Source organism: Triturus cristatus, chromosome 1_2 (genome assembly GCF_964204655.1).
Source record: "Triturus cristatus chromosome 1_2, aTriCri1.1, whole genome shotgun sequence".
Classification (NCBI taxonomy): domain Eukaryota; kingdom Metazoa; phylum Chordata; class Amphibia; order Caudata; family Salamandridae; genus Triturus; species Triturus cristatus.
This window is the reverse complement of record NC_140580.1, coordinates 258,247,689-258,260,387: the sequence shown is the minus strand read 5'-3', so window position 1 is coordinate 258,260,387 and position 12,699 is coordinate 258,247,689. Positions and strand designations below refer to the sequence as shown.

General features: G+C 44.0%; 1 protein-coding gene across 5 annotated transcripts in view; it reads right to left on the bottom strand.

Moving 5' to 3' along the window:
• Positions 1-12,699, bottom strand: part of CCAR1 (cell division cycle and apoptosis regulator 1) — a 2,209,777-nt gene that overhangs the window by 317,593 nt on the left and 1,879,485 nt on the right. For all 5 annotated transcript variants that reach the window (XM_085603559.1, XM_085603560.1, XM_085603562.1 and 2 more), the window contains one exon: positions 2,849-3,034. In XM_085603559.1, the coding sequence (XP_085459685.1) occupies positions 2,849-3,034 (186 nt within the window). The remainder of the gene's footprint in view (positions 1-2,848; positions 3,035-12,699) is intronic.

Genomic DNA, 12,699 nt, shown 5'->3' with positions numbered 1-12,699 from the left:
AAGGACTTCGCTAAAATCAGAGTGTTTTAGAGCTCTGCTGAAGAAAGGAGCTACTTACTCATGGTCTGAGGAGTGTGAGAAAGGTTTTCAGTATATCAAGGACCACATTGTCAAAGCTCCTGCCCTGAAAGCTTTTATTGAGTGAAGGCAAACTGTTGTCAAAGTTGATGCCTGTGAGTACGGACTAGGTGCGGTCTTGTCGCAGTATTCTGAAGGAAGACGGCACACAGTAGGTTTCGCTTCCAGGGCACTTCGTCCTGTCAAGCGAAAATATTCCGTCATTGAAAAAGAGCTCTTAGCCTGCGTCTTGAGTGTCGAGAAATTCAAGCCATACTTATGGGGCAGATCTTTTATCCTTAAGACTGACCATCGCCCTTTGGTCGACATCTTGTCTGGAAGAAATGCAAAACGTACCACTGCTCGTTTAGCAAGGCTGTCTACCAAACCTTTAGAATATACATTCAGCGTAGGGTATATTCCCGGTGGAAAGAACACGAGAGCAGACTGTTTATCTAGACTCCCTATCCCTGACACTGAGGAGCTAGAATGAGAGACTGAAGTGGAGGAGTGTTTTGTGGCACATATCAGTCAAGACTGTTTATCTTTTGCAGAAGATGACTGGGTAACAGAGGTTGATAAAGACATTATACTCAAAGGAGTTGTATCTTTAATCAAGAAAGGCTGGCCCAAAGAAAAATGTCTTTCTCCTGAACTGCAAATGTTCTGGAAGGTCAATGATGAGCTTTCAGTGGAGGGTGGAAAAGTAGTTAGAGGCAACAAACTTGTTCCTCCCATATGTTATCAAGAAAAAATTGTCTTAGCTGCACACTCAGGTCATCTTGGTGCCACCATCACCAAGAGGAAAGTTAGAACAGATTTCTGGTGGCCCGAATGGATACTCAAATTGATGATTTAGTAAAACAATGTTCACGCTGCAATGCCAGTGACAAAGTTCTAGTCCTAGAAGGTGTAACTGAATCTTCTGTTCCCCCTCCTGAGAGGGCTTGGCAAAGGTTAGGGATGGATTTTTAGGGACCTTTCCATGTCCTTCCTTCCAACTCAAAATATTCTCTAGTTCTCATAGATCATCTGTCCAAATGGGTTGAGGTTGAGCCCATTAATACACCTAATTCTAAGAGTGTCATCAACTGTCTGAATACAATTTTTCTCAGAGAAGGTTATCCTGAGGAAATCCTTACTGACAACGTTGTGCAGTTTGTTTCTGAGGAAATTAATTCTTTTCTACGCTCCTGTGGCATTAATCACACTAGAACTCCACTTTACCATCCACAAAGTAATGGCAAAGCAGAGAGATTCAATAGAGTTGTGGTGGAATGTGTGCAAGCAGCTTTCAGATCAAAATCTTGTGTTTTCCAAGCTGTTGAAGATTTAATTTGGTTATACCGCACTTCGCCGCATGTCACTACTAGTTTCAGTCCATTCTAACTTATGAGAGGGCGAAAAGCTTCATCACAAGTTTATCCTTTCTGGATGGTGAAATCATTTCATCAAAGTTGTGACATGAGGTGCATGTGGGAGTCTGGCAACGAAAAATCTACTGAGGCATGCACTAAAAATTGTGAGATTCCCACCAGGAAAGTACCCCATAGACTCCGTATTGGAGACTGAGTTAGAATCAAGAACCCTGTTTCTGTAAGAAAAGGTCTTTCTAAATTCTTGGATTCACAGCAAATTATAGATATTCGTAAAAATGCTGTCAAAATATCAAATGGAAAAAGGTGGAGCACTTCTCGTGTCGCCGAAGATCCGTGCATTCCATCTGAAACTGTTAAGATTAACAACAACGTTTTGGGAGGGGATGGCGTCAGGAAGAGCACCAGAGTTCATGCCAGACCACGATGTTTACAAGACTATATTTAGTCCATGTGGAACAGCTTCAGGAGCGAGACCAGGAGGCATGTTGACGACCTCGCGTTCAAGAGTGGCGGGAAGCGGCTGAGTCTCCCTTGGACTTTTTATGCTTCTTCTTCGACTTGAAATACTTCGAGTGGTAGAATGACTTTAAGAGTGGGAGAAGGACCTTCCCATCGACTCCGACCAGTCATGACGAAGCTTTCTGATGTCTGCCGACATAGTCTGGTGATATAGAGCTTTGCCTCACGGTGCCATATAGCCCTGGGGTTCATCAAGGTGCAGTTACTACTGGCCTTGGAGTTGTTTCAACCTGGGGCACCACAGGCAACAATTATGGGGTCTGCCTACAAGGTTTAAATCCTGTAAACTTGGGAGGTGACATTTTCCCTTGCTCATTTGCATTTTTTAAAGAACTAGGATGTAAGGTCTAGTGAAGAGACGAGGAGTATCTCCTGATCTGTGTCTGCTGGCACGGAAAGAATGGAACTGACATCAGCGCGCACTAGTGGCACCTATATGTGGCTGTGCGTGTCACTTCCAGAGCAGAAAAACGCTGGCATGGAGCCACACGATGCCACATACCAAAGTGCATGGGTTCGACTTGGAAAGTTTCCGGATGTAGTCTGACGCTTGGGGAAAATTTAAAAGGTGTGGAATCTGAGGTTAGAAGTTATCTATCAAAGTGAGAAAAACAGTAACAGAAAGAAAGCAAGGATTAAAGAGCACCTGCAGGAGTGAAATAAAGAGCCAGGGAGAATTTGATAGTGGATTCAAGAGGAATGAGATCGAATCAAGACTGTGAAGCGCTTGTATTCGGCGCCCTGATCTTCAAAACCACCGGCTTCAGGTTTCTAAACAAAACGCTGCGCAGCAGCACTTATTCTTTAACAAATCAAGCACCGACTAGAGAGTGAGATTTAAAAAAAAAAAAAAAACACACATCAGACAATAAATGAGAAAATATATCACGAACCTGCTTTGGCCTCCAGATTCAGAAGCTTTTGTTCTATCTCAGCTCTTGCTTTTTCACTCTTTTCCAGATTCTTCAAGATACTTCCAACGTCGACCATAGCTCCATTGTACGCAAATAGGCCACCACTCTGCTCTGAGCTATTAGACTCTTTTTGGCTAACTGGCGCTGGCAGGAACACCTTGTTACCTATGTCAGAATTAGGTTAAAACACATTTCAATAAAATCACATGTACAAAAAAAAGATTTCATGTTTCATTATAAACTCACATTTTCAAAAAATGATAACATCTCGAAAAAATGTGTAACAAAAGCAGAAAATGCTTCAGTGCAGATATATTAATACTTCTGCACTTTTTACAAGAAAATGCAATCATATTCCATCTTTATAGGTCGCAGCTGTAATATTTAAAAAAATCAGCTGTTCCATCAAAAGCTAGCATAAGCATCAGTTTCTAAATCAATACAATTATTTTTTACAGTAAACTATCACCCCAGCACCAAGAAGTACGGAAATACATTGTGTTAAAATCAATAAATGTGTTAAACTGAGCTAACTATTTCAGATTTTTTGTTCAAACTTTAAAATTTGAGGAGCAATCCACTCCAGCACAGTGTTTTTCACTCTTGGTAGACCATTCGTACATGCTCACAAAAAGGTGTTGAGTGGTAAAGTTTTTTCTTTTGTTCCTGAGGTTAAAAAAAAGTTGATTATATATGATCTTACAAAAGGTCCTCATGAATACACATTATAGAGTACTGCATTATAAACATGTCCATAGTATACAAAACTGTAAGTAGTTAATTCTAAAAAGCATACAATTATTCTAGTGACATAGAACTTTATCCATTTTCACCTGCAAAAATATAAATTATGGCACTTCTGTCTACGGTGCAATTAAAATTAAATACAAATCGTCTTTTTCATCTATCCAAGTCGTTTTCACAGTTTGCATAACCTAATATATGGAATAGGAATCTGGTTTAATCCTAGTTTCTATCTTAAAACTAATAACATTTTAAAATCTCCCTAAAGAAAAGCTCGAGACTGGGATAGGTTCCAGTCATTTGAACTTAGTCTCCTACAGGCATCGGAAACAGGCGGATTGCAAAACAGGAAGAGTTTGGGGGTATGATAATTAAGGACTTCACCGCGCCTACACAGATAAGTTAGGACAGGCCTGTGACCTCCTGTCATGATCTCGCCGTGCTGCAAATGCCGTCGTAAGAATGCAATAACAGCCGGACCGGCTCTCATTTAGGAGGTCCATCTGTCAGCGTCCCCTGTTCTGAGGTTTGAGGAGGCGCTGTGGCCGCAAGCACTTTATTGCCCTGTACTCCGGGGTCAAGTACTGTCCTGCCGTCTGCCAGGAGAAGCCATGTGCTTCTGGAACTATAAATCACACTCGCGAGATCTCGCAAAACTTCCAGCAAAGGTGGCCATCATCCTATACCGAGACCTTACCCACCACAAACCTCCAGTTATTGACAATCAGTCCAGAGATAAGACCTCAAGTAGTTCTCTCAACACGTCGGGACCTTTTCGTGACTTTTAGGATACCGGTAAGACAGAGGCCTTGCGCTCAGAAAGAACGGTAAGTCCTTTATTAAGTCCTTGGCACTGCTACATTTGTTGGAGTTATGGCACACCTGACACGCCCTAATTCACTAGAATTTTCACTTAATACAAGTCTTGTCTTTTTGAGATTGAGATAACTTTCACTGTCAAATGTGGTTAGGGTGACCAACTGGCATGTGTGCAAATTCAGAACGGTAAGTGTAAAAATTCTGGACAAAAGGTCAAAATTCTGGACAAAAATTCAGGACAGAAGGTCAAAATTCAGGACAAAACTTCGGGACAAAAGGTAAGTTCTACAGACACATCAGAGGAGGTTGCGCAATAGTATATAAGTAAGTAAATAGACAACCACTTAAGTACAAGTCAAAATAAGTTTATATTAGGTTGAGACAATTGTGCACTTCAGTATGTGCACAGCTTTGAGCAACTCTGCAGGTCTTTTTGTGGTATTTCATATGATAATAATCTATTTACATGGTTACTGCACTTGGTTGTCCTGTCTGATATTTGGTTTACAACTCATGGTCCTGAGCAGGCATGTTTGGTGAGAGAAGTGGTCAGGAAGATCTGCTTGGATAGACTTTGTTACTAGCATCTCATATCTGAGTGTCATTGTGAGATATAAAGTGGCACGCATCAGTGAACTAAAGGGAGAATTGCTGTGATGAACCCACTATAGGGAACGCATTATGGGTGTTTCAGCAAATGGAACTTAAAATATGGAATCTAACTTTGTCTATGGGGGCTTCCCAGAAAGGTGCACTAGCTGACTGAAGTCCCAAAGGTGCTTTTCCCTGCAGCTTTCTTAAAGAAGGCACTGTCGATACACTATTACATAGTTTATATTTGACACCTTGCCTATTGCTACAAACACAATATACATCTCAAGCACAGCTCATGGCACTATGAGGCTCTCCCTAAAACCTTACACCTAAAACAAAACATTTACAATTACTAGTGTAACATTCAAGTAGCAGTTGGGTGTCACTCAAAATGTCATATTCATGATGTATAGATCCCACATATAAGCACACAGCAAATACAGAATAGTAACACATAGGAAAGGGAGTAGCCAGAAAATGTAAATACCTCCCACTTTGAACTAAGAGGCACATGCATCAAGCAAAGGAATTGCGATTCCTTAATAGCGATTATTAAGGAATCGCAATTTCTTATGCATGTAGGTTTCGCAGAAAAAATAGCAATTCCTACACATTCCCTATTGGCGAATCACAAATTGCGATTCGCTATTAGGGAATGCTTTCCCATTCATTCCTATGGGCCTAGCAGCCCATAGGAATGAATGGGAAAGCATTCACAAATTGCTATTACCTATTTTGCAAATGCCTTTGGGGTTGATGCATCCCAAAAGGCTATTTACCAGTCGCAAAGGGGCTGATTCTGGGAATCGGCCCGTTTGCGACCAGTAAATAGCTTGATGCATATGCCCCTAAAGCTCTTATGGCACCAAGAAAGCAAAGTAAGTCATCACAACCCTCCCCAGAAGAGCTCTCTTGTCCAAGGATCTAGCCATTCATCCGTACATCAAACCCCTGATATCCACCATTTCAAATTTGCATTCTGCCATCTATTAATTCTTTCATCCATCAATCAGTCTTTCACCGCTCATTCTGTCCTTCCATCTGTGTGCCTATCCATATCCAAACCTTTTCAACCATTCGCAAACCTATCCATCATCTATCCTTCCATCCATCATTTCACTCATCCATCCCTCCATACACCCTTTCACTCATCCAACCATCATCCATTCACCCAATCCATCCTTTCACTCATCCATCATCCACCCATCCATGCATTCATTCATCCAACCATTTACCCTTTCATCCATCCAGCCATCCTTTCACTTACTCATCTATCCACTCAGTTACTCATCGATTCACCCTTTCACTAATCAACCCATCCATCCTTTCTTCCAGCTCTCCACCCTCCCTTTCACTCATGTGTGCATTCTTTCACTTATCCTTCTTTACATTCTTCTTTTCACTCATCCATGCATGCATGCATTCGCCCATCCATTCTACCAATCATTCATCTATGCTTTTACTCATCCATCTATCCTCCCTTTCCCTCTACATTCTCTTTTCACTTAGCCGCCCATCCTTCCATCCATCCTTCACCCATCCACCCAGCCATCCATTTACTCATCCACTCATGAATCCATCCATTGACCCTATCACTTGTCCATCCTTCCACTCATCCATCCACCCTTCACTCATCTATCCATCCTTCTGTTTATCTACCCTCCCTTTCACTCACTCGCCCATCCTTACATCTACCCTTTCACTCATCCATCAATTCATTCACCCTTTCACTTATCAATTCATCAATCCATCCATCATTTCACTCATCCATCCACCCATTCACTCCCCATCATCCACCCTTTCACTCATCCATCCATCCTTTCACTGATCCATCCACCCTTTTACCCATCCATCTACCCTTCCATCCATGCATCCATCTATTTAACCTCATCCATCCTTCCATTTATCCATCCATCATTTCTCTCATTATCCATCCATTCACCCTTTCCCTCATCCATTCACCCTTTCACTAATCCTGCCGCCATTTACCCATTCCTTCACTTACTCATCAGGGAGATGAGGCCTCTCACAGGGGAACCGCTCTGCTCCCTGCAACACCCAAAATTATGGACAATAGGTGTCCGTAAAAGGGATCCTCACGTACAATGGACATGAGGGCCAAATTATGGACGGTCCATGAAATTTACGGACAGTTGGTCACCCTAATTGTGGTGCTTCGCGTCCTGTTAGTTAAGAGGATTTTCATTTATTCTTTGATTTCATCACCAGTGAAGAAACTGGCACTTGGTAGCCTTCAAGGGCTTTACGCTCACTAGAACATAGACTTTCTCGGACATTGATCTCACGGATAATGTAAAGAGTTCAAAGGTGATTTAAGATTTTGCTGGTGAAAGTGAACGCTGAAGGTGAAAGTTTACTAAGAGTGTCCAAATTCTCTTCTTCTTTTGCAGGGTCTCAGCTCTGAGTCCTCATTTTTTAATTTCCTCATTCCCATCATTCCTTCTACAGTGATCACTCCTCAGCTTCCTTTCATCCTGTAGGCATGGCAACTCACCATCAAAGGTAGGAGAATTTTACTTATTTTATAATATCAGAGTTTACAGGATTTGCAAGTCAGTCTGGTTTAACCAGTCCTCAACAATTTGCAGGTTCAATTTCCCAGAGTCCCCATCCTAACTTCTCCATCCCCCCTTGCCATGGGTTGTCTTTGTACTCACTTGAAGCGATTGCATCAAGGCCAGGGTGGTTCCGAGTAGCATTCTGCTCCTAGCCTGACATAATATAGCATCCGTCTTCGGTAAAAATCCATTCTTTTAAAATTAGTTGATTACTCATAGCTACATTGTGAAATTCTGACCAACCTCTCATTGAAACCCTGATCCCTGAACTTGGATTGCTTTGGAGGCTGCTCGTGCTCACAGAAGTAGAGCCCCAAAAGCAAATTTGCATCAACCAGTGTGCAGATTCCTACACCTGGGATCTTTTTAAAGAACATATTCCAATTCACAGAACGTGGAAGATAGGAGAGTCAGTAAGGGCTATAACTGCAGATGCCCCACCTTTTGAATAGATGCCAAAGCAATGCCTATTTAGAGGTGGGTCTGTGAATTGGCTCAAATCACAAAATCAAAAGAGCCTGTAGGCCTGAGTGGGCAAAATGCCCCTCCTGCCCAACATGGCCATCTACATAGTAGTGCTTCTTGAACAAATGCAGGGACTCACACGTAGCTGCCTGACAAATATCCCAGAGAGGAGCTTTGCATGCCAGCACAGTAGAAGCAGCCTTGGCTCTGGAGGAATGAGTCCTTAACCCCTTCGGTGCCTTCAAAGTAATGGTTCCGTCCTTGGTCGTGGCACTCCTGTGCGGAGAACATAACCGTTAAATCCAGACACCTACCCACGGGTGAAGCACTGGCACTCCCTCCAGGGGGCACCCACCCACATGCCCCCACTGGGGATGGCAGTGGAAGCGCTTCAGCTGCTACCCAGACTCCCTGCCCTCGGCGATCTGAGGATGGCGCACTTGCGGTGCACTGACGTCATCAAGTGCAGCCGGGGACACAGGGGGTGTCACAGGAGTATAGATGCAAGGGGAAAGGACTTTCCCCCTGCGTCTGTATAGAATGGATTCCTGCTCCATGATCGCAGGTGCAGACGTGATTGTGGAGCAGGAATCCATACCACTAGACACCAGGTTATTTTAACGATAGTAGGGGGAGCTCCCCTGGTGCACATGAGATACAGGTTTCAGCTTCCCCTTGGAGGCTGAATCAGACTTTTGTTGACCAATCAGGCCCGGGGTGGGGTGGCGGGGGGAGAGCGAGAGCTGGTCAAAACCGATTAGGCCCCTGGGCACAGCATGTTTTTCTGTGTTTTGGGGATGAAACCTACTAAAAGCAAGGGATTTTGCATGTTATGTTTAGGGGGCCGACTCCTTTGGCAAGGGTTGCTCCCCTTTGGGGCATTGATAATTTGGCCAATTCTGCCCCCCTTGGGGGCAGATCCGCTTTATAGTTATATGCTCATGTGCTCTCAAGGGGGCCGAAGCCCCTAGATCACCAAGGATTTTTTTTATATGATGCAAAATGTTTTGGGAACGACCCCTTATTCAAGGGTTGCTTTCCTTTTGGGGCTTGATAATTTGGCTGGCCTGCCCCGCTTGAGGGCAGATCTGCCTTATATTTTTAGGCCCATCTGTTCCTAAGGTGGGCAGAAGCCACTAGAACACAAGGGATTTTATTATATATGGCGTATAATGTTTTTTAGAAAGGCCCCTTAGCCAATAGTCGCTCCCCTTTTTGGGGTGAATATTTTGGCCATTTCTGTCCCCACCATGTATTTTTAGGCCCATGGGCAGAAACAACTAGACCACCAGCGAGTTTGAATATATTTGGCGCAAATTGTTTTGGGGAGAGGCCCCTTGGCCAAGGGTCGCTCCCCTTTTTGGGGTAAATGATTTGGCTGTTTTCTGCCCCCCTGTGGGGACAGATCAGCCATATTTGTAGGCCCATTTGCCCCAAGTGGGCCAGAAGGCACTAGACTACCAGGGAAACTTTGTGTGTGAAATGTAGTATGGAGTGGCGCTTGGCTGATGGTGTATGTAACTGGCATTTGTGATGGGCAGACTTCATAGTGTTTGATAATATTAACTGTTATTTTTTGTCATCATTGGTGACTGTAATGTTTTTTTTCTCCTTTTTATTCTAGTGCAAAGCTTTTGTTTTCCTTGTCGTTGCGGTTTCGGCACTGGTAGATCTCCAGTTTGTGTAGTTGTAAGCGATTGGTAAGAAAAAGTTTTTTATACTGTTTAATCCAAATGAATATCAATGACCTGCATGAATATGTTTTGGGGAAATTCTGTAATATTAGCACCCCATCTAGCTTATGTTTGAATGTGTGTGAAATTTCCCGTGCACAATGTGTATTGTGTTTCCTTGTGTGTAATTTTCTTTGGTTTTGTTTTTCTTTTCTAATGGGATATCATTGTGCTTGCTGTGTCTGTACAGAGTAGGTGCTGGATGAGTCTAGCATTCTTTAGCAAGTGAGTGATACTGTTTTACAGTATATAGGTCTGTGTGTGCTTTCTATTGATTGACTTTACCTTGCAATTGCTATATGCCAGTAGTTTTACTTTTTGCCTTATAAATTCACCCGTTGTATTTTACACAGTGTTGGGCATTGTTGACTTATTTGTCAAGTTACTTTTCTTGGTAAGAATTCTGGCTAGCTGTAGGATTGCCACTCAGCAGGTTGTTGGTATGCTATACGAGTCTTCTTCTGACCATGATTATGAGGCTGACTCTGAATCTGAGGCAGAGGAAGAAGACTAGGATTCTGGGAGGGAATTTTCTGTCCGAGAGGAATCATCTGATGATGAAGCCACTCTCAGTGCGGATGAGGTGCCGTTCTAATAAAGACACAGGTGTGCCTACAGTGCAGCAAGAGGCATCTGGATTACAGCCTAGGGCTGCAAGGTTTCCCATTGAAAGTGCTGGACTCTGGGTTGACCCAAACATGGTGCAGCCGGTATGGCCTGCCTTCAGTGGTGTCGCAGGGGGTAGAGTGAATTGTGAAAAATCTTTGCCTATACATTTTTTTCAGTTGTTTATGGATGATGTATTTTTATATGAGATTGTTGAGCAGATACATTTTTATGCTGAACAGTATTTAAGGAACAACTGCACTAGGCTTAAGCCCCACTCTAGAGCTACCCGGTAGACTGTCACTGTCTTTATATTGGTCCACTAATCCCTTGATGACAACAGCTATATTTCCTGCAACCATGAGTCGTAATCGGTATTTGCTTCTTCTTTGGCTGTTGCATTTTGTTGATAATGCTTTAGCGTTGTCTTTTTAAGGTATGGCCTGTCCTTGATCACTTTGAAGATCGATTCTCAGAGATCTATGCGCCAGGGAAAGAAATAGCTGTGGAAGAATCCTTGGTCCTGTTCAAGGGACAACTAGCTTTTAGGCAGTACATTCCTAGCAAGAGGGCACATTATGGAATTAAGATGTATATGCTGTCTGACAGCATTACTGGATACAACTATAATTTTAGGGTCTACACCGGTAGGGATTCTAGTATTGACCCCCCCCCCCCCGGACCCCCCACAGTTACCGTCCACTTCTGAAGTTACAAAGATAATTATGTGGGAACTTCGTAGAGGACTATTTAACAAAGGTCACCATTTATACGTAGATAACTTTTACAAAGGTGTGCCATTGTTTAAGGAATTGTTCAAATCGGATATTGTTGATTGTGGCACAAAACGCTCTAACCGTAAAGGTTACCGAAAAAGGACAGTGCAGTGCCTTGCATAGTGATGAACTTCTAGCTCTGACATTTACAGACAGGAGAGAGGTCTATATGCGGACTACCATCCATGATGAAAGTATTTTACCTGTGACTGGGGTCAGGGTGCTGAAGTGCACAAACCTATGTGCATTTTAGACTACAATAAGCACAGGGGTGACGTAGATGGAGTAGATCAGAGGTAGGAACCTTACACTGCTGTTGGTAAGGCATATGTTTGGTATAAGAAGTTGGATACCCATGTATTTCATTAAGGAAGCTACAATGCCGTTGTTGTATTTAACCCCTTTGATGCTCATGTCGGAATGGTTCCGTCATGAGCACAGGGGCACGAAATCCCTCTGCTGCAGACAGCTCCCGAGGCCCCCCCCCCCCCGCCGTTTCTGTGAACTGACGAACAGCGTGCACAGAAACAGAAACCGAAATGACTCATTTCCGTTTCACTTTCTACGTGCTCAGGGGGCTATCTCAGTCCCCTGACCACGCAGCAAGACGGGAGAGGTATAATTGGAAAGGGGAGAATCCCCCTTTCCAATGGCCAATGGTACCCCTCCCCAGTGGATCCCTGCTTGGGGATCGTCGCAGGAGGGCGATCCCCAAGCAGGGATCCATCCCCTAGACACCAGGGAGGGGGGAGCGGCCCCTGGAGCAAGGGCCTTTGCTGCCCCCATATGCATTTGGGCAAATGTAGTCTTTCTGCCCCCTTTGGGGGGCAGATGGGGCAGTAGCCCTAATTTACCCCACCCGGGGGGCAGAAAGCCCACTAGATACCAGGGATTTTTGTTTATATTTTAATTAGGGGTGGGGGTTGCCCAATATGCCCCCACCCCCGGCCACATAATCGCAGTCTTTCTGCCCCCCGGGGGTGGGGGGGGGGGGGACGGGGGGGGGACACAGAAAGCCCACTAGATACCAGGAATTAAAAAAAAATTATAATTAGGGGTGGGGGCTGCCCAATATGGGCATGCCAATGCCCCCATCCCCGCCGCAAAGGTACAGTCTTTTGCCCCCCTCGGGGCAAATCCAGCGAAATTTGAGGTTTGCAGGGTATTCTGGGTAAGAAAACGTTGGGGATTCACGCAAGCCATACCTCCCTAGAATCCCCTGGGTGTCTAGTTTTCAGAAATGTATAGGTTTGAATATGCTACTTACCAGTATGCTTCTGTTCTTGGCATGTAGGGCTGCTGACATTCATATCTGTGCATAGATCGCCGCCTAGTGTTGGGTCCGGATGTTTGCACGTTGCTGTCCTGGAAGAGTCTTCGAAGTATCACGAGATAGGTGACTCCTCCCCTGGACCACAGTGCGCATGGGCATCCTCTCCATCCTTAGATTGTTTTTCGCCATTGTGGCAGTGATGGAGTAGATACAGTAAGTGATGACCATGCTATACAGTAAG